At 39.3% G+C, this 26,527-nt stretch overlaps 1 protein-coding gene across 2 annotated transcripts in view; it reads left to right on the top strand.

Annotated features, from left to right (window-relative positions):
• Positions 1–2,654: 2,654 nt before the first annotated feature.
• UBR2 (ubiquitin protein ligase E3 component n-recognin 2) overlaps positions 2,655–26,527 on the top strand; it is a 54,956-nt gene continuing 31,083 nt past the window's right edge. Inside the window, exons 1-11 of one of the 2 annotated variants that reach the window (XM_083831977.1) lie at positions 2,655–2,834; positions 9,413–9,672; positions 11,452–11,530; positions 13,064–13,177; positions 16,149–16,276; positions 17,223–17,361; positions 18,944–19,006; positions 20,226–20,346; positions 22,248–22,355; positions 23,865–23,953; positions 24,610–24,708. In XM_083831977.1, the coding sequence (XP_083688103.1) occupies positions 2,757–2,834; positions 9,413–9,672; positions 11,452–11,530; positions 13,064–13,177; positions 16,149–16,276; positions 17,223–17,361; positions 18,944–19,006; positions 20,226–20,346; positions 22,248–22,355; positions 23,865–23,953; positions 24,610–24,708 (1,278 nt within the window). In that variant the 5' untranslated portion in view covers positions 2,655–2,756. Of the gene's footprint in view, positions 2,835–9,412; positions 9,673–11,451; positions 11,531–13,063; positions 13,178–16,148; positions 16,277–17,222; positions 17,362–18,943; positions 19,007–20,225; positions 20,347–22,247; positions 22,356–23,864; positions 23,954–24,609; positions 24,709–24,782; positions 24,882–26,527 lie in introns of both variants that reach the window. The other variant, XM_083831976.1, reaches the window with a different exon arrangement.

Here is a 26,527-nt window from a genome sequence, read left to right as displayed (position 1 = left end):
TCATACTGAATTAATAGCTTTACAGCCTGCTGTGTGTTTGGGTCCTGCACCTTTCTGGGCAAAATAAAATTCCTTTCATGTTACTAAACCCCAGGATTTTTCCAACATTTTCTATACACCTTGCAGGAGAAAACATTAAATCACAGCTTTCTTTCACCTTCTGCCTTCTTCCAGAGATGTGTCATCTTCTGTATTCCTTAGGCATCAACAGTGCATGAATAAGAAGCAGTGTGGGCTTTGCCGATCTTCTGAGGAATAGATAATTATTTTACATATTCTAAGAACAATCATTCAAAAAGTGGCAAATGATTTAAAAAATAAATACAGTAAAAAGATGAACTCTGTGTGTAGTAAGGGTACAATCAGACAAAAGGAAATTAAGCTTATTCGTAGAATATTGGGAGGTTAAATTAATATTCTAAATACAATTAGTATTCTAAATTCTTCTATGATTTTTTCATAGCACTAGCTAAAATCATCTTATTTCTGTTTTCGCCATCAGCCTTTCCAGACGTGTATGTTCCCTTCATCTCAAAATTCACCAGAACTCCCAAACAAAGTATGTAAGTAAATGTGATGATTTATAAACCCTTGAGGTTTCAGGAACAAGTGCTTATATAGTATGAGTAATGTGCTAGCGTGCACTGCTGCCCCCTGACGCAAGGAGCGTTAAATCTGTTTGGGAGTAGCTGGACAATGGCACACAGCCCACACTCTTTCTTTTATTAATATATGGCCATAGATGCATTTGTCACTGTTCGGACGGACAGAAGATAATGTCTCTCCCTTGGGTAACTTCGTATTTAAATTATTAGTTGAGAGGAGCGTGAGGAGCAAGTAGAAGTAAGACATAAAAGGGAAAAAACAACTATGCATGTGCACTATGAGAATGTTTAAAAATTCTTAAGGAATATAAGCTGCTAACTGGATCTCACTTTTAATGCACAGTTTTGTTGTAAATTAGTACAATTTGGCAATGGCAACATGTACGGCCATCTCTGGCTAGCACTTTAGGCAATTATAACTCTGTTTGTCTTTCCACTTCCTACCTGTTTATTCACCTCTTCTACATTGTGTAAATTTGGGAGTGTAAACTGTTGGGAGCAGAGACTTCCCCAGCACTACTTGCTGGTGTAGGTTCCTCATCTCCGCTTAGGTTTATGGAGAGCGCTGGATGGAAGCAAGACCCAGTTTGTGCCCAACGCTGAGGTGCCGACGCACAGGCAAGCCTGTGGGTACGACAGGGATACAACATTTTTCAGGAAGAGCCTGTGGAAAGCGGGGACACATTATCTGAAACTATAAATAGGCTCGTGGGGGATGTTTGCTTGTTGTTTTTGGTAGTGGTGACTGTTTTTTAAGTTGCAGATGTGGAGCTCTTCCTTAATGAGCAGCACTGCCGCTTGGGCAGTGCGCGGCACCCGTGAGGGCTGCCACCAGGAGGGCTGACGAAGAGGATCTAGAGCTTCTGCAATTTTTGCACCCGGTAACATTTGTCTTAAAGCCATAGTCACCACGCCGGCCTCATTTACAGATTTTTGTTTCTTTTGTGGGTGGAACATTTTTTTGCTTTCATGGTCAGCCGTCAGGGTGATCAAAGTGTGTCCCAAAGCCTTAACCAGAGGGTGTGTGTATGTGTGTGTGTACATGCGTGTGCAAGTACATACATCTGTGTGTGTGCGTGCGTGCATTTGTATGTGCCTGTGTGTACGTGTGTGGGGCTGTACATGTGCGTACATCTGTATATGTGTGTACATGTGTGTACAGCTGTAAGTCTGTATATCTGTGTGGGTATGTGTGTCTGTACGTGTCTGTGTGTGTCTGTGTGTCCGCGTGTGTTTCTGAGTGGATATGTACATGCGTACGTACGTCTCTGTATACGTCTGTGCATTTGTCTGCAATGGGTGCAAGCTGGCACATAGAAGGTTCCTCTTAAATATAAGAAGAAACTCCTTCACCTTGAGGGTGACAGAGCACTGGGACAGGCTGCCCAGAGAGGCTGTGGAGTCTCCTTCTCTGGAGACGTTCAAAACCCTCCTGGACGCGTTCCTGTGTGACCTGATGTAGGTGTTCCTGCTCCGGCAGGGGGATTGGACTAGGTGATCTTTCAAGGTCCCTTCCAATCCCTAAAATTCTGTGATTCTGTGATCCTGTGTGTACATCTGTGTGTGTGTACATCTGTGTGTGTGTGTGTCTATAGGTGTGCATGTATGTGTACATCTGCGCTTTCATGTGTATGTACGTGTGTGTAGATCTGTGTGTGCTTTTTGTGTGTCTGTTCGCATGTATGTCTGTGTGTGTGCATATGCCTGTGTGTGTACGTGTGTGTGTCTGTGTGGATGTGCGTGTCTGTGTGCGTACATGTGGGTGCGTACCTGGCTACGTATGTATGTGCACGCGTGTGTCTGTGTGTATATCTGCGTACACGTGTTCACGTATGTGTGCACATACTGGGTTTATTCGTGTCAGTGTGTCTGTGTCTGTACGCGTGTCTACACGTATGTGCACACGCGTGCCCACGGCGGCCCCCCTCGAGGCGCCGGGCCGCCCCTCAGCCCCACCCGGCCCTAGCAACGCGCGCCGTCTCCCAGGCAACCGGCGTGGCGCCTGAGGACGAGCCTACAACCCCCAGCATGCCCCGCGGCGCGGCGCGGTGACGCAGCGGGCCGGAAGCGGGCTCCCGGGGCAGAGCGGCCGGCAGGGCCCGGTTCCGGGGGTCGCTTCCGTGGCGGCGGCGGCGGCGGCGGCAGCAGAAGATGGCGGCGGAGCTGGAGGCGGAGCTGCCGGCCTTCGACAGGGGCCTGCTGGAGTGCTCCGCCGAGGAGATCGCCGCGGTGAGGGCGAGAAGCGGGCGGGGGAGGGCGGCCGGGAGCGGGCAGCCCGGCGGGACGTTAATGGCCGGGTCCTTCCTTCCTCCCTCCCTCCCCCCCGTCCCGGGGATTGAGGGTCTGCGCAGGGCTCGTGCCGGCGGCGTGCGGGGTTGCTGGGGCGGGGAGCTTGTGGGGGAAACAGGAATAAAGCCCGTGGGGCTCCGAGCCCTTTACCTGCGCCTCTGTACCCGTTTTTACGAGGAGCGCTTCGGAAGTCAGAGAATGGGAGCCTTACAGACAAGCTGTTCAGAGGAGCGTTTTGTTTTCGCTTCTGGTGTAGATGCCAAGCCTTAGACGTTACCTATTTGAGGAGTTGGCTCCGTGCGTTAAAATATTGGGGCTGCCTGTGTGTGTACGCCTGTAGGACAAGACCTTGAGGAGCTGACCTACGTCGGCCGCTTCCGAAACAAAAGACAGTGTTATAGCTCGGGTTATCCTTCAGTTACGGTGGTGTACCTACAGCGCAGGCAGGGGGATGATGAAATGGCCAAATGTGCGTAGTTAGCACAAACGGAGCCCAGACGGCCTTATCTCTGTGAGTGGTGGCTGCTTTTCTGGGTCACGCTGCTGATAAAGCCAGAGGTCCACCAAGTGGAGCACACGTACAGATTTGGTATGTAGGTACCAGCGCCATCATGACCTTAGTCAATGCTTTCTCAATTTTATTCTCCAGCACAAGCTACAGTTTGTAGACCTATAGCTGTCAATTCTGCCGTGTGCTAGCAGTTAAACACAACCAGTGCTGCCTGATTGTATAAGTGACCAGGGTACTTGGCTTTTAGCACTGTTTTTCTCCCCTTCCCCTCCTTTGCCCCCCTTTGCTGATAGCACAATACCAAGAAGACAAACACCAGTCCATAGCAAGTTACAGCACTTTGCATTTCAGTTTCCCGTTGCAGCAACTTAACTACAAACTTCCACAGAATAACAATCAAAAAGAATAAATTACCGATATCTGTAGCAGCACATGAACCTGGAGCGCAGGTGCTTTTTTAGCTATTACTTAGCTATTTAGCTATTATGCAGCTAACAAAAACATAAATTATTTAAATTACACCTTTTAGCTTTTGAAAGAGTAAATTGAATTGTTTCACGACTTGTTTGTATTACATGTATTGTTCTGCTAGTATCTCTTACAGAGATACGGGTTTAATAGGAACACTTGATGGACCATTAGATATTTGCTTACATAAATGTTACTTGAAAAATGCTTTTTGGGTTATTTTCAAGGCTGTCAAAAGTTACTGCCAGGGAGCAGTAAGTCTGAGGGGGGGTGGAAATGAGGAGAAATACACTTCCCTTTTTAATAAAAACCTCTCTTGGGAGAACAGAACATTAACTTTTCGTACATGTGACTTCAGGGTCGAAGACAGACAAAGAAGCCTTGCCTAAATGAGAGTTGTTTTCCTTGAAGAATATATGCCAAAGTTTTGAGTAGTTTTACTGCACTTGAGTACCTCCAAGGCAGTGATTTAGAAAAGGAGCATAACCTATATGGGCATACATATATATTGTTTAATAGCAATTTTCCATGCACAGTAGTGTGTTGAGTTGTCTTCCTGGTGGTTCTTGGTGCGACATCTGTTTCCTTGTCCTAGCAGCCCGTACCTCCTGCCTTCTGGTACTCTTTTAGCCAGGATTCAAAACTGTGAGCGCAGTTGTGTGTAGAACTGGATCCACAAAGAGAGTTAGCTGTGATGACACTCCAGAGTTGCCACACCTAACTTTCAGGCAATTACTCCCAGAATTTTGGGGATGGGAAAGCCATTTACTTGAGGAACAAGAATTTTCTCTGGCCAGGTATTTGCCTGAGCTTGTAGTGCAGCTAATAGGCACTGTCTGTTTTCTAGGTAGAAATTAGTGATGTGCTACTGATTTAAAAGGTGGAAATTAAAGGCACTTTGCTGAGAAAAGTGCAGGTGTAATTACTAACGTATACTCTGGAAAATCATGTAAAAAATGTTCTTATTAAATAGGAATCATGGAAGAGGCAATGTCAGTTCCACTGTGATTGGGTCATTTCCTGGCAGTACTAGATACGATGAAAGAGGAGGGAAAGATTCATGAGCAGGGGGGAAAAAATCAAATTATTACATTCTTAACAATGAATTTTTTTTCTGGTGCAATATAGTCTGAATCCTTTTGGTAATGGTGAGATTATCTCTAAACTTTTAGAAGGATGGGAGTTTGGGGGATCTTTTTGCATGGACTTAGTTGGAAAAAATCCTGGCATTGACCATCAAAGCACGATCAACACAGGAAGATTTAGTAGGTTGGTTTTGATTTTAAGGAGTCAAACTGAGGGAAGGAGAAGTGAGGAGAGCATAATTTTTTACTAAGAGCTGTATTGACAAATTTTTTATATGAAGTTCTGCATTAGAAAAACATAGTCTAGTAAATGAAAATATTGCAGTGCATTAAAAACAAAAAACACAAACCCAAACAAGCAAACAAACGAAACACAACACACACACAACCACCCTCGAATGGCGTACATGCTTTGCTGACTCTTTGTTTTGTGAAGAACCTTACCACAACTGTGTTGTCTCAAGCGTAAGTTCTTAAGAGTTCATCGTGTGCAGTTTGGAGTAACCCTGTTGTCGACGGAGGGAAGACACAAACGCTCAATATGAGTGTTAAGTATGCTTCAGCTTTAATGGATAGCTCAATTGTCTTTTATCGTGTACAGGATAATTAGCTCATACATATTGCAAAAGCCAAGCTCCTTATTGGTAAGCGTCATCTACTGCCCTATCTGTTAGTTCCGCATTCTTCTATCCGCTAGTTCCCCTTTCTAATCTAACTATAACTCCCAGGGCAGTATGCCCTCTACTATCATTGTTTCTAATTGCCTGGGATTTCTCACAAGAGTTCCCAGACAAGCCTTGCGTACGTGTCTTTGCTCTTGTTTCTCTAGACCAGCTGGGTGCGGTAATCCGCCATTTCCTTATCTTGCAGCTGCATGATATCAATGTGATTACGCGCAGCGAGCCAGTCCTCAACAATTCCCCCGTTTTTATTTTGAACCAAAAGCTTTCTATAGATTTTTCTATCAATCACCGCACACACTGCAATAAGCAAGGTACAATAAGCAACAGGGTCAAAAATCTCATGCAGAACTACGATTGTAAAGTAGTGTGCCTACTAGAATCTACATCAGTCAACAAGCCACTAAGCGCTAGGAATGTTGCTTCGCAGCGATACTGCTTCTTACTCGCACAGCACAATCACACAATCACACAATCACGCAGAGAGGCCTCTTGCACTTCTCATTCATACCACAAGACAATATCACTTAAAATAATTTGTGTGCAGCTTCAGGAGGTCCTTGTCTGCTCCCGTGGTGAGCGGCTGAGAGTGGAGACCCCTCCGAGGAAAAAATGCTCGGGGTGCACCTAGGGGCGTCCGTTCCACAGTCGATCCCACAGCCGAGCAGAGCGGCTCCTGGCGCAAGGAAGGATGCTATTATAGTTTGTATAATGACAGCAAAGAGATGCATTGCAATAAGGAGCACGTGTGGCATTGACCTTTTTTTTTTTTTTTTTTTTTTTTTTTTTTCGAGCAATTACACCTTACACATGCTATTACTGTTGCTAGAAAAACCCTACTAGTTAACTGCTCGAGCCTTTTTATTAGGCAACTAAATACTACTCGCGCCGCTACTATAATTAGGACAATTATTAGCAGTAAGCGTAGCCCTTCTTTTATCAGACCCAATATCCAACCTCCCATGTTCCCAAACCAACTTGCAAATAGTCTATCAAGCCAATTATTCCGGACCACTATCTTCTTGGTGTGGTCTCTCAGCCATTTCAGCTGCTCGTGGATCGACTCGCCATGGTCCGAGAGATTAAAACAGCACATTCCTTCGGGCTCTTCACACCCGTGGCCCTGTGCCAGCAGTAGAAAATCAATCGCCGCTCTGTTCTGTAATACAGCGTGTCGCAGGCTGTCCAGGTCCTGGGCCATTTCTGTGAGTATCTGCGTAGTCACATTTAATGTTTTCACCACTGTACTTCAAATCTACATTTTACAAAGTGACCAGCAAGTGTGCCACATTAACTGACCAACCTCTGAGATTTTACCTTTCATACCAGTGTCTTCTTGGGCTCTTTTAATTAAACACGTTTCTCATTCAAGTGAATTGAAATGCTTCAGTTGGTTTTATTCTCAGGAGCCTCATAAAAAACAAAGATATTGCACCCTCTTTGTTCAGTTATTCAATGTTTGTCTCTTTCACAGTAAATAATTACTTCATTGAAGTTAAAACTTCCAAACATAACTTACTAATAGTCTCCAATTTCAGCTCAGATCACTCGTTGAAAATACTCTGCTAAATACAGATAACTTACAATAACTTTAACAGTTAATTGTCCATAACAAACACCATGGTTTTTCTCCAGACCAATGTTCAAATTTTAAGACCACCCTTTAATATTTCTTTGTACAGGTGAAAAACAGTCTTCAATTTTCTAGTCTTGTTTCCCCAAAGTTTTGAGACTGCGTCTCGTTCGGCGTTTCCATTGCTGAGTAATGTTTCGCAATTCTTGACTGTGTAGGTCAGGGGCAAACAAAGTCAAGCGTCCCAAATAGCATGGCCCCCCGTGCGCATTTGCTGGGATTCCCTGCCAGGCTCGATCTCCACAGATCAGGAATATGCCAGGTGGTAAAGCCTTGGCAGTCTGCCCCGGTAACTCTTTACGACAATCTATATCTGGCGTCTTACGCTTTTCTAAAAAGCACTTAAGTAAATTAATTGCCGCTTGTTTCTCCATGCTTACTCACGGTGCCGTTGCCCCCGTACAAAGCTTCCGTTCGCGGCGTTCCGGCGGGACCCGCTATGGGTTCGTCCCGGGCGCTCTTCCCGAGTCGCCTTCTGCTCGCCCCAATCTTATGTTCCGCGGATTCCGGGTTACGTAGTCAGAACCGGCTTTCCCCTTGTACTCCGTCGCCTAATACCGGCTTACTCGTTCAGGGTTCTCGTCCAGCAAGGGTCCCTGCTCGGGCGCCATTTGTTGTCGACGGAGGGAAGACACAAACGCTCAATATGAGTGTTAAGTATGCTTCAGCTTTAATGGATAGCTCAATTGTCTTTTATCGTGTACAGGATAATTAGCTCATACATATTGCAAAAGCCAAGCTCCTTATTGGTAAGCGTCATCTACTGCCCTATCTGTTAGTTCCGCATTCTTCTATCCGCTAGTTCCCCTTTCTAATCTAACTATAACTCCCAGGGCAGTATGCCCTCTACTATCATTGTTTCTAATTGCCTGGGATTTCTCACAAGAGTTCCCAGACAAGCCTTGCGTACGTGTCTTTGCTCTTGTTTCTCTAGACCAGCTGGGTGCGGTAATCCGCCATTTCCTTATCTTGCAGCTGCATGATATCAATGTGATTACGCGCAGCGAGCCAGTCCTCAACATAACCCAAGCTAAAACATTTGATTATCAAACCTGTTTATTTTGGAATAATTAATTCTTGCTTTTCATATGCAGTTTCAGGTTGATTCTGAATTCTTTATCTGAAGTTGCCTGGGGGTATCTGGTTGTCATACTTACAGTGAGAAATGGCATGACGACGAGAAACGGCGTGCTACGGCTGTTTATATCGTGCAGGATTTAATAAGTGCACACTTGCAGTAAATGCTTGCTCCAGTTTATTTATTATAAAAGCCTTGCAGCCTTAATTTGCAATTTAGGCCTTCATAAAAATGTAATCCACAAGGCTGGAATAAAACAAACATTGGCTTTGAGGATTATTTTATACTCTTCTGGTGTGTGTGTATACGGGGTACACATGATGAGACACCTAGAAAGAACTGTGAAGTACAGGGGGAAAAAACTAGAAAGCTGTTTCTTGGCGGGTTATAGCAGGTACAGTAGTTTGGCTTTTAAAATCTTTGTCAACACAGATTTTAACTGATTGACTAAGAGAATTCATGCATCAGACATACTTGAAATAGTAATTCGGGTGAGTTATTATTTTGGTGGAAGAAGAAACAAAAATAAAACCCCTTATTTTCTTAGTTAATTTGTTGAAATTAAATGAGATGGCTGGTTACCTAATGTTGTGTTTGCCAGTCTCCTTGTGCTTTTTGTCTTTGCCTGCTCCGTGCCAACTCCAGGCTTCCACTGCGCCTCTGTGTCCCCAGCTGGCAGCATCAGTCTGCACGCCACGTAAATGCAGCCAGCATACCCTTAAAAGTCACGGTGAACGCTGGGACATTTCACTGGTCATGCATCCTGGTGGAAAACCGTTAAGAATTTGAACTCTTAAATCTTGTGTTTTGGAAAACAAGAACAAAAAACTGCTGTATGTCAAAAGGATAAAATGTGCAAGCTGGTAAACAGATGATTCCTTTCCTAATGTCTGCCTTATGTAACCTGCTAGGTTTAACACTTAGAAGGAAACTGGGCTTTCTGGTTTTGTAATGCCATTTTAGATTTTTAAGTTAGAAATAAGAAAGGCTTCCTGATGGATAGAACTGTGGTTGGTATTTTTTATTGACGTGACTTTTTTACTGTTTCTTTTTATTTTAAAAGAAATGGCTGCAAGCAAGTGAGCTTCAGAAAGAAGTATACCAGCACCTGGCCTATTATGTACCAAAAATTTACTGCAGGGGTCCTAACCCTGCTCCACAAAGAGAAGACATGCTGGCACAACACGTTTTGCTGGGACCAATGGAATGGTATCTTTGTGGCGAAGATCCTGCATTTGGTTTTCCAAAGCTTGAGCAAGCAAACAAGCCTTCCCATCTCTGCGGCCGTGTTTTTAAAGTGGGAGAGCCTACGTATTCTTGCAGGTAGTTCGAAATACAATTTTGAAGCATTTCTCACTTGTGAAGTTACAGAACAAGTTTAGATAGAAATGTGCTGTCCTAATGAAAAGTTTATACCTCAAATATCTTTTTAAAGTAAATTCATGGTTGTCTTTCATGATGGGTCAGACCAGAGAAAAATTAACACACGATGGGATTGTAAATGTTAAAATATTAATTAGTATATTGTAGACTGTTTTCTGTACAGAAGTAATGCAAGACAAAAAAAGTAATTCAGGTGAACTGTCAGAGTGATTTAAGGGCATTAATCAGAAATAAGCGGGCAGGTGCATATCACGGAGTTTGGGTGTTTAAGAAGTGTTTTGAAGCCTCTCATCTTGAGGTGGAGGAGATGAAATCTGTGGGTTCCTTAGATCCCTGTTACTGTTCCCTGTTGTGTTTTAAGAAATTGCTTTGGTTTATAGCTGGTAATGAGCAATAATGAGAGTTTAAATGAAACTTCTGTTGGAGATAGAGAATAAATGTTTTATGAGTTAACAAAATTTGTTAAAAGCAGCAGCTTTCCAGTTGTGAAATTTACAGATCTGCTTCTGCTTTAGTTTATCGAGCCCCCGTACTTGTTTGTGAAATTACTTTGCCAATGGTACTGAGTTTGTCATAAGTTTAGGGCTCTGAAGAATGGATACCCAATATTGTAGAACTAAATTGTTGCAATAAGTGGTTCCCTTTAATATCTTTAAAAAATGCAGTATTCCACAAACAGAAATTATTGTAAAAACAGAACAGCTTCCTATATTTCTGCTTTGACATTTTTACTTTCTGTGTCTCCTTTGGAGGAAAGAAACATGAAAACGACTTGGTACTTCGTACATATTAAGTCGTGGCTGCCTGATTATCTTTCAGTGATTAACTGGTTGAATTTATTTAGTGAAATGAAATTAAGAGAATTCTTGATAATAGCATTCCATAGGATCTATAGTGTCATCTTTTGAACAAAATAAGTTGTTTCTCTGAATTATTGTTTTTAAAATAACCATCATAAGACACTGATTTTCCTGGTGGTCACTTTTACATTGCATAACCTGAGTCCCTTTATCTTGAGGTGGCTTGAAAGCAGTCGCCTTACATAAGTTCATGTGTTTTCAGCATTGCTTTTTTCAGGGAGGAAATTAAAAATAATGCATAACTGTTTCCTTCATTCTTTTAGTCCTTTTTTCATAGAAATATTACTTCTGTCTAATGCAGCCGTGCTTGTAGACAGGACTTAATTATGCTCTCCAGTCTTCTGGTTGAGGAAATTGCATTCTTGGACCTGTTCAGTGAGCTTGTAGGTCTAAACTTGGAAGCAGACGTTTGATGTAATCTGTTGTGTGCTGTCTTTCTTTCCAGTGTTCGGTAAAAAAAAGTCTTTGATGGCTGAAGATTGTTAGTGCTAGTATTCTGTACTCAGGAGAACTTGCTTAGGTTTATACTGTGTACCTGTCTGCACTGCATGCTGTAATCCACCTGTTTACTTGCTTATATGCTTGTCTCACCTCTTGGAAGACAGTGGCTAACCCAAGTATAAATGTTACCCAAACAAACTTTCTATAGCCTCTCCTGTTTTGAGAGCAGATTTTTTTTTCCCCATTTCCATTTTAATTGTTTCCCTCTCCTTGGAACCTATCCCTTTCATCTTTCAGAATAACATACAGTAGTCAGAAGGCTGATATTGGTGATACTTGAACGTTACCTGTTGTAGAATGTGTAATTGAAGTCTGAAAATATGGTTAATGCTTTTTTTTCCCTCTCTCCTGTTGTCAGAGACTGTGCAGTTGACCCAACATGTGTGTTGTGCATGGAGTGCTTTCTTGGAAGCATTCACAGAGAGCACCGATACAGGGTTAGTAATACTGCTGGAGTATGTGGTGTCATCATTAATGTCCTTGCGTATGGACCTTCATGTTTATAGTTTAAACTGTAAATATATATTTATAGAATGTATATGTAGAATGTATACCTAATTTCAAAACATTGGGTGCAAACATACGAGGTTTGGAGTTAGTCTGTGCAATAATCTTGTATGAACTTGAGTGTTTGAATTTGAGTGTACATTCTGAAGTTTAGTATTTTTAAATGTTGAGCAATTACATTTTATGCATAACAACTAAACTTACGAATGTGTTTGTTATTTTTAATATATACCCTTGAATGTGTTTTACAGCATTAAAGTTGGTTTTTGCTCGTTTTGAATACGATGATTTTTAGAAGGTATTGAAAAACCTTTACTGCGAAACTGCTATTGTTTTAAAATTATTTCCTTTAAATGTCTGACATTAAATTCTGTACAATAGCAGCATTTTTGTTTGTTTTTAAATATAATGTGAAAGTAACATTAAAAGAGTAGATGCCTATGTCTACTGCTACTAATAGTGTAGATTTATTTTTGTGGGTTTTTTTTTGAACTAGAAGTCCTTGGTGTGTTTTTAAGCCAGGGAGCTAAGTGCAGCCTTTCTGTAAATCTGTTTTTGACAATGCTTCACTGCACTGCTGTTAGTGTAACTATGCATTGATTTGATTTACATTGAGTGCTAGAATTTAGAGGGGAAAAAACAAAACAAAACAACCTGCTTCAAGAAACCCAACCTAGTTGCTGATATCAGCATACTTCTAGGAGGTTTTTAGCTTGCAAGCTTGCTTAGGGAATTAGCAAGTCTAGATGACATCCAAAAGTATAAGCAAAAATTATTTCAAATGTCCATCCAACTTTATTGATACTGTAGGGTGTATTTGTATGTATAAAAAGTACCTTTCTGACACAAATAGGTGAAGAAAGAATTATTCTCTGAATTATTTAATAGTTGTGGTTCAAAACCTGTTACGTTTATTAATTTGAGCTTATCTTTGCTTTAAGTCAAAGTTTATTAAAACAATGTGAATAATACATCATTACAGTATTCAGCTACTGCTGGCTATGCTTGTGAAGGTTTATGATGCAAACAGTTTGTAAGTGTTGTCCAGGAACTCCTGTTACCACAAATGGCGCATCTGTTCCTTTAATAACGTTATATGAAATGATAAAGCTTTGCTCAGATGAAAAATGAGAGAATCTGAAGTAGGAAAGGTGGCATTACAAGTAGGAAATTCAGGAAAGCTGCACATTACTACTGTGTTGTCCTGTCATAAACTGTACATTAATTCTACACAGCCTTGGACGTGGGTAGAATAGGAATGTTTGGACCTTTTTTTTTCCTTTTGGCATAGGCAGGTCATAGAAACAGACATGATTTTACTTTTTCTTTTTTTAAACAGGGTACTGGAAAAAGCTATCAGGTGTTGTGATCATGCTTTTGTAGTTTAGCTGTGACTACTTGTGTTAATGTGCATGCATGCTTATATGTGTGTTCACATAACTTTGTTTTAAAAATCATTTCAGATGACAACATCGGGTGGAGGAGGTTTCTGTGACTGTGGTGATACAGAGGCTTGGAAAGAAGGTCCTTATTGTCAAAAGCATGAACTTAACACTTCAGAGACAGCAGAAGAAGAGGTAGTAACAGTTAAGACATCGTGTTTCAAAACACTATTAACTGTGTTTGTGTAAGAAATCATTCAAATGAGCTGATATTTAGTCTTCTATGCCGAAACATAAGCGTTCACAGGAGACTAGAGTAAATTTAATAGAGATATTGAACTTAACCATGAATTAGACAAAATTAACATCTTACCAAACTGAGAGTTACTTAGAATAACATTTTCTACTTGAAGGCTTTATTTTGTGTGTTCTTGGTTGCCTGTGCAACCAAGAACAGTTCTGTTTCAGTTCTGTTTCTTTGTTTTTCTGTCTTATTCTGAAAGGCAATCTTCCACGTGAAAAAAAATTGTATGTAATCATGTGCGCGAATAAGCCAAATTAAGCTATCTGCGTAACATATGTTCTGATTCTCACAAAGTAAAGCGCACAAATATTTTTGAGTCAAAATTACTTGCTATTACAAAAATGCCATAGAGTTAAGATAGAGGTCTATAAAAGCTTGTTTCCCATGGCGAAGGTAAATAGAGAACATCCCTTAATTTCTTATAGCGTAACAACTTAGATATATTAAATGAAGCTAGCAAAAAAAAAAAACCACAACGCTACTTATTTTATGAATTCAAGCTGTTGAAATTAATGCTACATAGAAAGCACTGTTCTGACTAAAAGTTTATCTATGTTCAGAAGGCAATTTAACCTATTTGTGGAAGAAAAAATAATTGATGGCTACGTAAAAGTGCAGGTACCATCTTTGACTTGGGAAGTCGTTGTGTCTTAAGGTAGCAAAGGCCAGAGGAGCATTCTGCCCTTACACTCTTTCCTTAGTACCTGTTACTACGTTTCAGGAATGATAGCGTCTAGTTGGACTTCTGGTCTGACCACTTAAAGCTGTTCTTAAGTAATAGAATTTGTGACATTTTTTGAAGGGAATATATGAAAAAAAAATTCACACGAGTTTTTCTGATCTGATGGTTTAAGTGAAGCTACTCTAACTGTATTTGCAGTGACAGTAGTCCTTCTAAAATCTGTCCTCACTGTCTCGACCCTTAGCAATTTCTGCATGGACTCACCGCTTGGCCTACCTACCAGGTTACGTTAGTGAACATCCTCAGAAACCGTGTTCTGCAATCTTGGGTGGGCTGCTACCATGGTGTCCAACGATACTTACGGTGGCAACGAAAGACGGCAGTAATTTGATTGATGGAAAAACTTTAGGTACTGGGCAGGTTTTGTGCTTCTTCCCCATAAGTGATGGGGACCGAGATCCTCCTGTGGAGCGTTGTGTTTGAGGTGGATCAAGGATCGTTTGAGCGTGCTGGTAGCCTGCTTTCTCCTTGCCCAGACGCGTGTCTTTGCTGAAGGTGTTGGGAATAGAGGCAGTGCAGCTGTTTAAGGTTTGCCTTTGCTGTTGGTGATTGATAACTCTGCATATCCTAAATAAGTTTTAAATTAATCAAAAAAGAGAAATGGTGGTTACTAGCATTCCTGTAAAACTTCCAAATATCCCAAAAGCGTGTTGGGGTGGGTGGCTGAATGAACTTTACTGTATACAACATAAGTCAACTTTTGTTTTTACAGTATGAATACAATTTACAGGATGACTGAAGTTTACAACAATTCACAGTACAGGTGAATTGCTGACTGCTGAGGGCCTGCTGTAAATAATGCAGACTTCTGAAAAGTTTCTTGTGGCCATTTTGATACAGTGTAAGCTGTACTGAAGTACAGAACTTGGCGTTACAATGTAATCCTACAACAGAAGTTGTGCTACTGCTCCATATCTTTCTCTGTTAAATATTACACAGACTTCTATAGTATTCTGAATTGAGTCAGTGACCCAATATTAGTCCATGTGGTCCAACAGGTGGCTTGCAGGCCATGCAGTTTTCCCTTCCCAGATTTGCAGAAGAGGCAGTAGTAGATTTGAGCATCAAAATTTAGAGAGTTGATGGTTGTGTCTTGATCTGCTTTTATTTGTAAAGTGGTAGTGGAAGACGAAACCCTTCAGAGAAGAGTCTTTTAATGTTTTCTATTTGTACACAAATCCCATGGAATGGATTGGAAGGAAATGGCAGTGTTACGTGCTAGCTGACAGGGGGCTGACATATCAGCTTCTGCTGTCGTGGGGAAGGAAGCTAACTACAGGTGTGTGACATGGCAGTGGATCTCTTTTTTCTGCTCCAGAAAGAAGTTCCTTTGAGTTTGCAGACTGAGGCAGCACTCCTCCTCCTCTTTTCAGTTCTCTTAGCAGCAGTAGCCCTTCCCTTCTAGCAGAGAAGGGAGGCTGAATTTATAGTGGCTGCTGCAGATGTCAAATGGGGGCACCCTGGAGAGTGCAGAACGGACACAAGTGGAGGAGTGTTCCCATGCAAAAGGGAATGGGTGTCCCTGAACAAGATGGACGTGTGGGCAGATGATACCATAGTGTGTGAGACTTCCATCGTAACTCGTGATCTCAGTGTGCTGGTGGTTGTACAGTCTTGGACAGATAAGACTTCTGCCTCTAAAAGCCTGGTACATTTAAAAGAAGGCAAGGAATGTATATTTATTGGTGTTCTGCAGTTTACTAATATTGATAAGTGGAACAAAATATAGTGATCTCAAATTACATTTTTTGAAGACATTATGGAAAAAGCAGGTTCTGATACAGCTGAGGTTGAAAGTGGGTTGGTTATATTAGAAGGTATGCAGAAGTGAGAAGGAAAGTGAAAACACAGAAGTGTGAAAATTTAAGTGGGTGATCATAGGCAAGTTAGCATTCGGGCATTGAATGCTAGATTCCCACTTCGGTGATTTTCAGTGAAGAACACAAAAAAGAAAACAGGCTGATTATTGGCTCTGTTCCTTTCAAATGCAAAGTTATTTAAAGAAAGGCACCATTAAAGATGCTTACATCATCTTTGACACAAAGAAGTTAGAATTTGACAGAATTCCCTATTCTGAATGCCATTTAAGTTCTCAATTGCTATTTATACTTATTTTTCAGGATCCTCTTGTGCACTTACCGGAAGATATGGTAGCAAGAGCTTATAATATTTTTGCTATCACGTTTAAATATGCAGTAGATATATTAACATGGGAAAAAGAAAATGAATTGCCTGGCCTAGAAATGATGTAAGTATAGCCTTTGTCTTTTGCCTTTTAAAGGCCTGCAGATATTTCCAACGAAAACATGTAAATTCTGACTTTAAGCCTATCTTCTGTCTTTCCTAAAATTCTATCAGGAATATTTTGTAGGCTGTAGACTGAAATAATTTTTAATAGATTTGTTTTTCCTATGTCTCTGATTTCTGGGTATATCCCATGATATAGATGATGAAGCAATGTGTCTGTGATAGCTTTATTTTCCTAATATTGTAAAGGAAATATTACTACAATATTACTACCTTAAAACAAGTGGTGGCACTAAAGTTATTGGTGTTCCAGTGGCAAAAGCATTTTTGTGAGCCATTTATTACAAATTTTGAAACATTACAGAATACTGAAGTATAATGAAGTATAATCATAGATACGTTTTTGTTTGTGTCAGCTTGTTAGTAGCTATATGAAGAAGACTGCTATATAACAAAATGATGGGAGTCAAAAGATTGTATTGAATCTATATAATCTTAAGAAGTTGTGGGTTTGAGGATTGTGTAGTTCGTACTCTTTCAGAGACTGCCAAGCTTTTGTTGTGTAATAGAAACTTTTATGTAGTACTGGGGAATCAGGTGTGATAAAATAATGCCAGACCAGTGAAACCTCTAGGAAGCTATGGGAGAATGTACTGAGCACAGCTGCACTGGAAGGAAATATGTTTTCCTTAGGAAACTGCTGATTCAGAATCAACAAATGCTCAAAAGTATTACTCAGACCTAAGTGTTGTCTTAAGATTTTGCTTGTTTTGTACATAATTCTGCAGGAAAGTTGCATGTTCCTATACAAGTTAGAGAGGGTCAGTCCTTTTGGAATATAACTCTGTAGAAATGAAGCCCAGGCTTGGGTTGTCTGCTTAGTGGAAAACGTGATCCTTTAAATTGTATTACTTTGAATTACATAAAACCAATGCTTGCTTTTGAAGTGAGAAGAATGATACCTACTACTGCATGCTCTTTAATGATGAAGTCCACACCTATGAACAAGTTATTTATACTCTTCAGAAAGCTGTCAACTGCACACAGAAGGAAGCTATTGGTTTTGCAACGACAGTAGATAGAGATGTAAGTAAATTCCTTTCTATAACTTTTGCTTACCCTAATGTTTATTTTATAAGGCCACGCTTACTCAATTTGTTTTCCCAAAGAGTATGGTTAATGTGATTGAGCCACGTGTGTCAGGTCACTAACTTATTGACCAACCCAAACTACATTTAAAATTGAATATATATTTCAGCATCACTGTATTCTAGTAAGTCTTATGCGTGTAGATACCAGAGTGTTTCTTAGCCCCTCTGCAAAGGGCAGGCAGCAGCTTTAGCTCATGGCTTCCTATGCACCAGGGAATTTTCATTGTAAGATCCCTTGTACTTGCTCCAAGCAAGGGAAGAGACTAACAGCTGTCAACTGTGAGGGATGAAATACATAATTGGCTGCTTTTGTTCCTGTGCTTATGGAATTATTTGTGGTTTTTAAATTTTTCTTTTTTGTAATGGTTAGATGATAATGGCAGGAAAAGGTAAAGCATTCTATACAGCATTTAGAGAGAACAATGAGTTCAGAATCTCTACATACTGAATATGATTTTAACTAGTACATAGGTCTCAGAAACACTTCCAGTTGTGTGCGTCTTCTGGCTTGTGTGAATTTTTTGCAAAAGGGCTTCTTTTCTTCTTGGTAACTTTCTAGGGACAGCTGCATCTTGTTATTTGTGTTATAAGACTGTTGCTGTGAAAAAGTGTCCTTTTATTTTTTGTTTCGTCATGCATTTTTTGGGGGGTGGGGCCGACACGGGGTGGGCAACACAACAAGGAGCATCTCTTTCAAAATGGCAACGAGAACATCACTTTGGGATATTGAAGTGGTTAGACTGGAAGGAAGTCAGTGGAAAAGGAAATTCAACTGCTTTATATTACCTAATGTTGAACTACATTTTAATTTTTGTATTATTAGTACCCTATTTCTGTAATATCAATAACTATATAAAGATTCCTTTGACTTAAGCACATGCACTTTATTGTTGGATGGTCTTTGGAGATTTGGAGATTTTTCCCTGCTGCGGATCTGTCCTACTTTTAAATACATACATGTGTGCATGTGTTTGCATGCGTGCATGTAAGTACACAAAAAAAAGTCAATGTCTGAAACAATGTTTTGGCATCAAACAAGGTCTAAAATTTGTGTAAGCTGTCCGGTCTGCAATACAACAAAAATTAAACCAACTATCTCTATTTTAATTTACGTAATGGCAGCACAGAATGTGGAAACCTTGCAGTTTTGAAATAACTACGTGCCTTAGTAGCATTTGTTTAAAAGGTCAGTTAGCTTTAATATCTGCTTTAAAGGCATTGAAATGTAGTGGCTGTGTCTTAATCACTAATTATTGTACACACAGAATTTTGTTTAGCAGGTAACTGCATATATGGCATAGTTTTATTTTCTTCTTAAAACTGCAGGTTGCATTTTGGAAACCCAAATATCTAACTATATACAGTACTTTAAAAAAAAAAAAAGAAATTTGTATGAAAGCAAGAACAATTAACTTGCATCTGAAACCTTACTGTATCTTTTATACCAATGAAAACCACAGTGTTTGACCTTCTTGTTCAGAAGCTAGTGTTAACATTACCTTTTTACAAATTTCAAGGGACGTAGATCTGTGCGATACGGAGACTTTCAGTACTGCGATCAAGCAAAATCAGTAATAGTGGTAAGTAACATAACTTACTTAATTGCCTCATGTTGCCAAAAGGATGTTTTGCTACATAGGTTTGTGATACTGTTACCGTCATGGCTCTTTTAAGTAATACAAAATGTTGGAGTTACTAGGATATACAAAGGAGAGGTATCAAAAACACAGGTTTGTGCTCTGTTTTTCTTTGTTTTTATACCTATAATTTAACTTGCACCCAAACTCATTTCCTAGGAAGTTTTTGCTAGACTACATATGTCTTCAGAAAAGAGATCAGGAAGTTCAAATGTAATCTTATAATTGCATGTCAGCTCAGATCAGTGAAGCTAAACTATTTTTTTCCTGTAATATCAAATTGTTTGCCTTTTTATGATAGCTCCAACCACTGAAATTGCAACTGAGTGATTGAATCCAAGTACCAAGCTACAAATGCATTTTCATTTCTTGTATATATGAATGCATGTGTGTATAGTTGTGCTCTATATTATAAGGTTCTTCCATGTAAGAACATGGGATTAATATTTTTATTTAATTTTCATTTAACTGCTGCAGTGCAGTACTTAGTTACATGAAAGAATTTACATATGATACTGCTACCACTAGGAAAGAAATACTGCAACTACAGTTACTGTACTTAAAACTATTTAAAGTAGTTTGAAAACATTAATGTATCTTTGAAGATGAAGTTGTGCAGTATATCTAGCTTGTCACCTATGCAGTCAAAGAACAAATGGCTTTTTTATGTGTAACCTTATCAACCAGACATTACTAGCACTGAGATGAAGGGACATTGTTTCATTCTTGTTTTAATTCTGTGATTGTTTTTCACTTTTGGAAATTGTCTGTGAACGGTGAAATTCCCTTCTTGGCATGCTGCTGTGTGACTTGCATGTCATGTTGTGAGGAACGAATGTGCGTGGTTGTCTTAAGCTATGCGTGGGACTGGTTATCAGTGAAATGCAGCAGATCAGTGTTTCTGTTGATAAGAGCAGAAGAGTGGAAAATGGATTGGCCTAAATAAATTGCTATTGCATAATAATGTCATTAAAATATTAATAGGATAAGCAAACTTCAGATTTTTGATTTCGCTTCTTCGCTATGCAGATATTAGTCATTGAAATATGTATTAAAATTATAAATTACTGCAATTAATCATAGGCATGTTGTATTTCTGTACGGTGATGTATGCTAGCCCTCATTAAATAAGCATTACCTTCTTTTTTTTCCCCTTTTAAAGAGAAATACCAGTCGTCAGACGAAGCCATTGAAAGTACAAGTTATGCATTCATCCATTGTTGCCCATCAGAGCTTTGGTCTGAAACTACTAACTTGGCTTGGCAGTGTTATTGGATACTCAGGTGGGCAAACTTGAACTTTTTTGAGAAGCTAGAGATTATTTGCTTCAGGAATTCGGCTTGCTTCACAATGTTGTCTACTTGTTTCACATATGCAATATATAAGGCAAAACGATTAGTATCTTGTCAGAGTTGATCCTGTTTTCTGATACTGAAGTGCTGTTCTGACTTCCATGTAAAAGCACTACCGGTTTTGGTTAGTCTTCTCAGATACTGTTTTATGTTCAGTTGATGTTGAACAGAAGCTGAGAATCACTGTCAAATGTTGTATGCCAACAAGCTATTTTTCAGTCCCTAGTTCTTTTTAAATGAATGCAGTAAGCTGAAAATAACCTGTCTGCTTAGACAAAACAAAATTAATCACAAGTCATTTGATGAATGATGATGAAAGTGATTACTTAAGGTTTGTTGCTGTGCAAGCAGAACAACAGAGAGAATGCAAGGATGTGGGGACTGCTCTAGGATAAGTATAGAAACCAATGAAGTATTAATCAGATATTTAGAAAGAGGCTTCTTCAAAGGAATCAAGATGCACGGTATCACTTTTATGGGCAGGCTCTGTGTTTGTTCTGGTGTGGTTCCTCCTTTGTCTTGAGTCAAAGTTGTGAAGACGTTGTGCGTGAGCTGAAATAAAAGGAAAATATGTCAAACTGCCAATAGGTAGAAAAGTAGATACTTGGACTTAATTAAGTGCACCCAATGCAGTTAATGTGTGCTGTGCATCTGTAAATTTTAACAAGAATTACTAGCAGAGCACTCTCTGCCACTGTAATGCCATATATACATTCTTTCTTGTAGGTGCAGGATTTGTTCAGAGATTATATATATTATTAGATTGATACTTGATAAAGTTGCCAAGATTTCAGGCATGGGTTCTCTATATCATTTTATTTTTGATAGATGAGTAGTTTATTTGTATGAGTCTATTTTTAAGACATACAAACTTTTGAAAAGTTATGGTAGCAGTTTGTTCAAGTATTTGGTTTCCCACAGCTTCTTAACAAATGGACCCAAACATGCACATTCTGCTCCGTCTTTTTAAGTAGCCTGTTACCATTCAATCTGTAATATGAGATGATAGAATTGCACTGCTTTGGTGGTTTCATCTTAAATCTCCCTGGCCAGATGGAGATTGGAGGTGGAGCTGAGCTCTGTGGGGGCAGGGGACACGACCCTGTTACAGGGGCTTCATAGATCTGCACCTTGCAGTGATATGGGATGCATGGCACCAAGCCACTGCCAGCTCATGCTAGTTAAGAAGCTAAGGTGGCTAAGCAGGTTGCAGAGATAGTGTCTAATGATTGTAAGTCATAATTTTGTTAGTAAATATATATTACCTGCAGTCCAAAGCCAGGTTGAGCACTGTTAATATGAGCGTCTGTGTTGTGTTGCAGATGCAGGCTTGACTGCAAGCATAGACCTTGTATGCTCTTATCATAGCAATTATTACTGCTTACCATTAAGAAAAAGAAAATGTGGAGAAGCTTTACAATAATAACAGCTAGTAAGCATAAAAAAAAAACACCCTACAGTCATATATGAATTATATTTTCCTCTTGATAGAACTCTAAAGAGGGAAAATATGACCCGGAAAATTAGCCTGATGTATAACTACTTATTATATTAGTAAGCCAGCAGCAGTTCTAAGGAAGGATATTTTGCATAACTTTGAAACAAATCATTGTGTTTGGCAGTTTTTGTAAGGTTCATTAATGTTCTCTAAAGCTAGCATAAGTATGAAATATTTGTGTTTCTGTCAGCAAAGCATGCAGTGTTATTCAGTTGTCTAGGAAAAGATGGCTATGTGGCTTCTACTGTGTCTTAAGAAAATTCTCGGGTGTCAAAATAATGCACAAATTTTGTTTTTAAGCTATTACTAACTTCCACCATTTCTCTTCATTAAGATGGACTTCGTCGAATATTGTGTCAGGTTGGTCTACAGGAGGGGCCAGATGGTGAAAATTCTTCCCTTGTGGACAAGCTGATGCTGTACGATTCTAAACTGTGGAAAGGTGAGTTTTGTCAAGCTTTTGGAAAAGACTGAAGAATGTTACGCACGATGTTTTTCCCTTACTATATCTGCTAATGCGTGATCACTTTTACCATAATATGTAATTGCCTAGTTTGTTAAAATGTCTCTCCATGATGCACTTATATAGAAGACAAGAACACAAAGAGTGTTTGGAGACGGAGGTTTTTTAGGTCTTATTTTTCAGAGTAGTCTGAAGTTAAGGCTAATAAACAAGAGACTGATTTGGGGTTTGTCTGCTTTATTGGATCTCAGTACCTATATCATATCTACCAAAATAGCACTTTTTTTTTTAATGAATAGGTAGGGCACAGAGGTCTTCTGTTTTGTGATGTTTGCGTTCAGATGTTCTTACTGATTCTATGAACATTCACTGAAAAGCACTATTCTTTTATTTTAAAACCCAGATAGTTTTTATAGCCTGATTGATTATAGCATTGACCAGAGAGTTGTAGTTTTGAGGAGGTGGAGATGAAGCTTTTTCATCTGTCCTTCCCTTCTTTAAACAGAATTATAGTATTGTGAACTTTTCCATGCCACCCCTTCCAGTATCTTTTGTTGTTCTTCAATTCTGATGTACAAATACCCTAAAGAGTAGTTGCATACTTTTGTGGTCTATCTTGGGAACTCCTTGAAGTAGCAATGAAAGTAAGAAGTAAGGTGGGATGTGGATGTAGTATGGAGCAAATGATTCTTTCAGGTTTTGTTTATCTAATCCCTATTACTTGTGCAAATGAATTCCTGGGACTTGGAAGTTAGTTTTTTTTTGACTGCAGATTTCAAGATCTGAAACATACTGTTTTTGTTGAACATCACAATATTTTTAGTGAGGGTTTTGTTAGGGTAATATCTTTCATGTAAGCAAGGAGTAATTTAAACTTTTTATTTTAAGATAAATATTTTTCTACTTTTTCCTCTTTTCCATAGTTACTGTGTTAAGCAAATACTTTAATGGCTTTTGACTTGTGACCTTCAGAAAGAAACGATACAGATGTCTATTTTCAAGCTATTTATGGTCAATTCTTATTTGTATTGGTAGTATTTTCTGAAATGCTGCTCAGGCAGACTACACTTTCAGAGTTAGATAAGCTGATTGTTTTGCAGTGTTGTTCACAACAAAAAAAAATTACTGCAATTCCCAGGATTTTCCATGTAGCTGCTCCCCCTGGCCCCTCCCTGGTCCATCCAAATCCTCTGTTCTGAGGAGAAGAGTTTTGTTCTTGTTTGACTGACTTGCCTAATATTTGAAGGTTTAGGTTATTCAACAGCTGATTATTATTTGATACAGGAGTAATAACTAATGCCACTTGAAGCATTTTGTTTTATGTGCTCATCTTCATTCTTTGCTACAACCTGACAGACTTGATCAAAGCAGCTTCTGCTCTGAAATGTAGACTTACTTCACCCTGTAAAAGTTTACTTTTCTAAATGTTTCCGTAATATCTTGATAGAAAGTAGTGATATGTAATGCATCGTTCATTTTTCTTGACAGGAGCTAGAAATGTGTATCACCAGTTATTCATGAGTAGTCTCCTGATGGATTTGAAATACAAGAAACTTTTTGCTATCCGATTTGCAAGAGTAAGTATCTTTCTTACAAAGAGCTATTAAATGCCTAAACTGTCTAGTGAAGAGTTTAGTTAGCATATAGAGCTTTAAATGATGCAGAAATATTTTTTGGATGTGGAAAGTTGAAATGAAATGCTGACTACTTTATTTCTGTCTTCAAAATATTAGTTATAATGGCATCTCATCTCCTGGGAGGAAAATGAGCTTTCCACGTTCCAGAGAATTAAAGCAGTTCAGATGTTTTTTGTCTTCACCGTCAACTATGCAGGCTATTTCTTCTTGAGAGCTAATTGCATCTCATTCTTGAGGTGTAAGCTGTTAAAGCACTACTTGGAAATTGTGCTGAAATTCCGTTATGCAGATTAGCATTTCTGCAGTAACTAGTACTTAAAATGCTTGAAATCAGCACTGCAAAATTCTGCTCACGCTGCTGCAGATAAATAATTTTTTGAGTAACAAATATAATATTAGCCTTTATCATGAAAATGAGTGAGTAGATCTCACACGTGAGCAGATAAATTGTCATGTTCTTTGTACAAGGTATCTGTATAATAATCTATAAGAGCTACTCTTCCCTTTATCGTGGAATTAAAGTTTCCCAGAGCAGACATTTAAATAAAAAAATCAGGTCAGTGTGGATTAGAGGTGAATTTCCCCTTGTTGTTTAGAATTACCGGCAGTTGCAGAGAGATTATATGGAGGATGATCACGAACGGGCAGTATCGGTGGCTGCTCTGTCTGTCCAACTCTTCACTGTACCTACTCTGGTGAGTAGTGCCTGTCTTTCTTTTAAAAACTGATAGTTGGCACTCCTTGCCTCTTTTTGCCTCCTTCTTAATAGAACTATGAGCGATTGCAGAGTGATTTTATGAAAGATGACCACGACAGAGAGTTCTCAATTGCTGACCTCTCGATACAGATATTCACAGTGCCTTCTCTTGTAAGTACTGAAAGACCAAAAAAAGGAAATCTTTATTTGTTAAAAGCCACTAGAGGTTCATGAATCCAGACCGCAGATTTCTTTAACGTTACTGTGGAAATGCAGGGCACTGCTGCTGCACAGGAGTCAGACTGTTTACATACGTTGCGATGGGTTTAGAAGTTAAAGCAATTCACCCTTGCGAAGTTTGGATCTGACTTCCCAGAGTGGGCTGGGTATTTTTGATTTTTTTTAATTTATTTTAGGGTTGGCTTTGTTTTGTTGTGTTGTGATTTTTTTTTTTAAAGTAATATACTTGAACGTTTATTTAGAGGCACGCATGTAACATTTACTTTTCTCATCATACCAAGCCATGGTTTCTGTCTGTAGAAATCTACGTTGTGATTTGCTTACTGCAGTTTCAGAGCATACCATTTGGGTGCAGTTCAATAAATGATCCTCTTTGTTTATCATAGTTTTCCAGTCAACCTAAATGCAGGCAAGAATTGTCTCATGATAGTCACTACTTCCTTTGATACTTCTAGACTCTGACTATGCCTTCTTGCAGATTTCCAGTTAATTCTTTTTACAGTGCTTCAGGCTATGTTTCACCCAGTTCACTAATATTGCTGGTCTTTCACCAGCTTACGCTTGTTTGGGAAAAATATCCTTTTTTGCTTCAGTCTCCAAATAAGTCTGTCTTTCCTTGTAGTACAAAATAATCTTGTGGAGCTGTACTGAAAATAAAAGTTTTATTTTACATAGCCAGATTTGCTTTGACAATGAATGCTTCTGAATCCTTCGAAATTCAATTGAGCTCTAAAATTCAATACTAATATAGCATTTATGATACTGTGCAAAGTTGTTTTTTTAGTTTCCTAGGAGGCGGATGTTGTTCATGGAAATCTGACAGGGTTTCAGGATTCTGTTTCCATGGGTCAGGGCAATATTGTGTTACCTCTTAATTTTGATGCTGACAATAAGAATGCTGCCATTACTCAGACTTACAGGTAGATTTATCCAACTAGTATTATTCAGATGCTCACGTGTTACGTTTCTGTTTGGCAGATGGAATGGCGGAATGTGTGTGTATATATGTATATCTTTTTTTTTTAGGAAGTTCAAGTATTTCCTTTTTATTTCAAATGCATGCAAAAAAAGTAGAACAAAATTGCTATTGACTAATTTCACAGAAGACAGAACAGACCAATGATATGATAATTATGATATGCTCCTCCCATACAAATTAAGAATGATTTTTTTTTTGCTAGGTTTAGTCCTGTCATTCTCAACTGAATGAAAAAGTTGAAGAATGTAATACCACCCACCACACCCCAGTAACATTTTCAAACTTATGTTAGTAATTTGAATTTGAGCTTTCAAGTAGCTGCGGTTGTTTGGTTTGAGGGTTGATGGGTGGTTGTGTTGACAGTAAATTTTTTTTAAATGGTAACTATTAGATTTTTCCCCTGCAGTAGCATTTTAAAAACTGAATTTGTTGTATCGTTATCAGCTGTAGAACCCAGAAGCTCTAGTCAAAATCTGCAGTGTCATTGTGGTAGACCAGAGGGGCCGATCTTCTTGAATATCCCAGACACATAATAAAATCCTCATGGGACCAGAGAACTGCGAGACTCATACTATTTACCTAGGAGAGCCAGCAGAAT

The sequence above is a fragment of the Anser anser genome, assembly GCF_964211835.1.
Source record: "Anser anser genome assembly, chromosome: 3".
Lineage (NCBI taxonomy): Eukaryota > Metazoa > Chordata > Aves > Anseriformes > Anatidae > Anser > Anser anser.
Note: the sequence above shows the minus strand (reverse complement) of the source record. Positions and strands in the feature narration are given on the sequence as shown.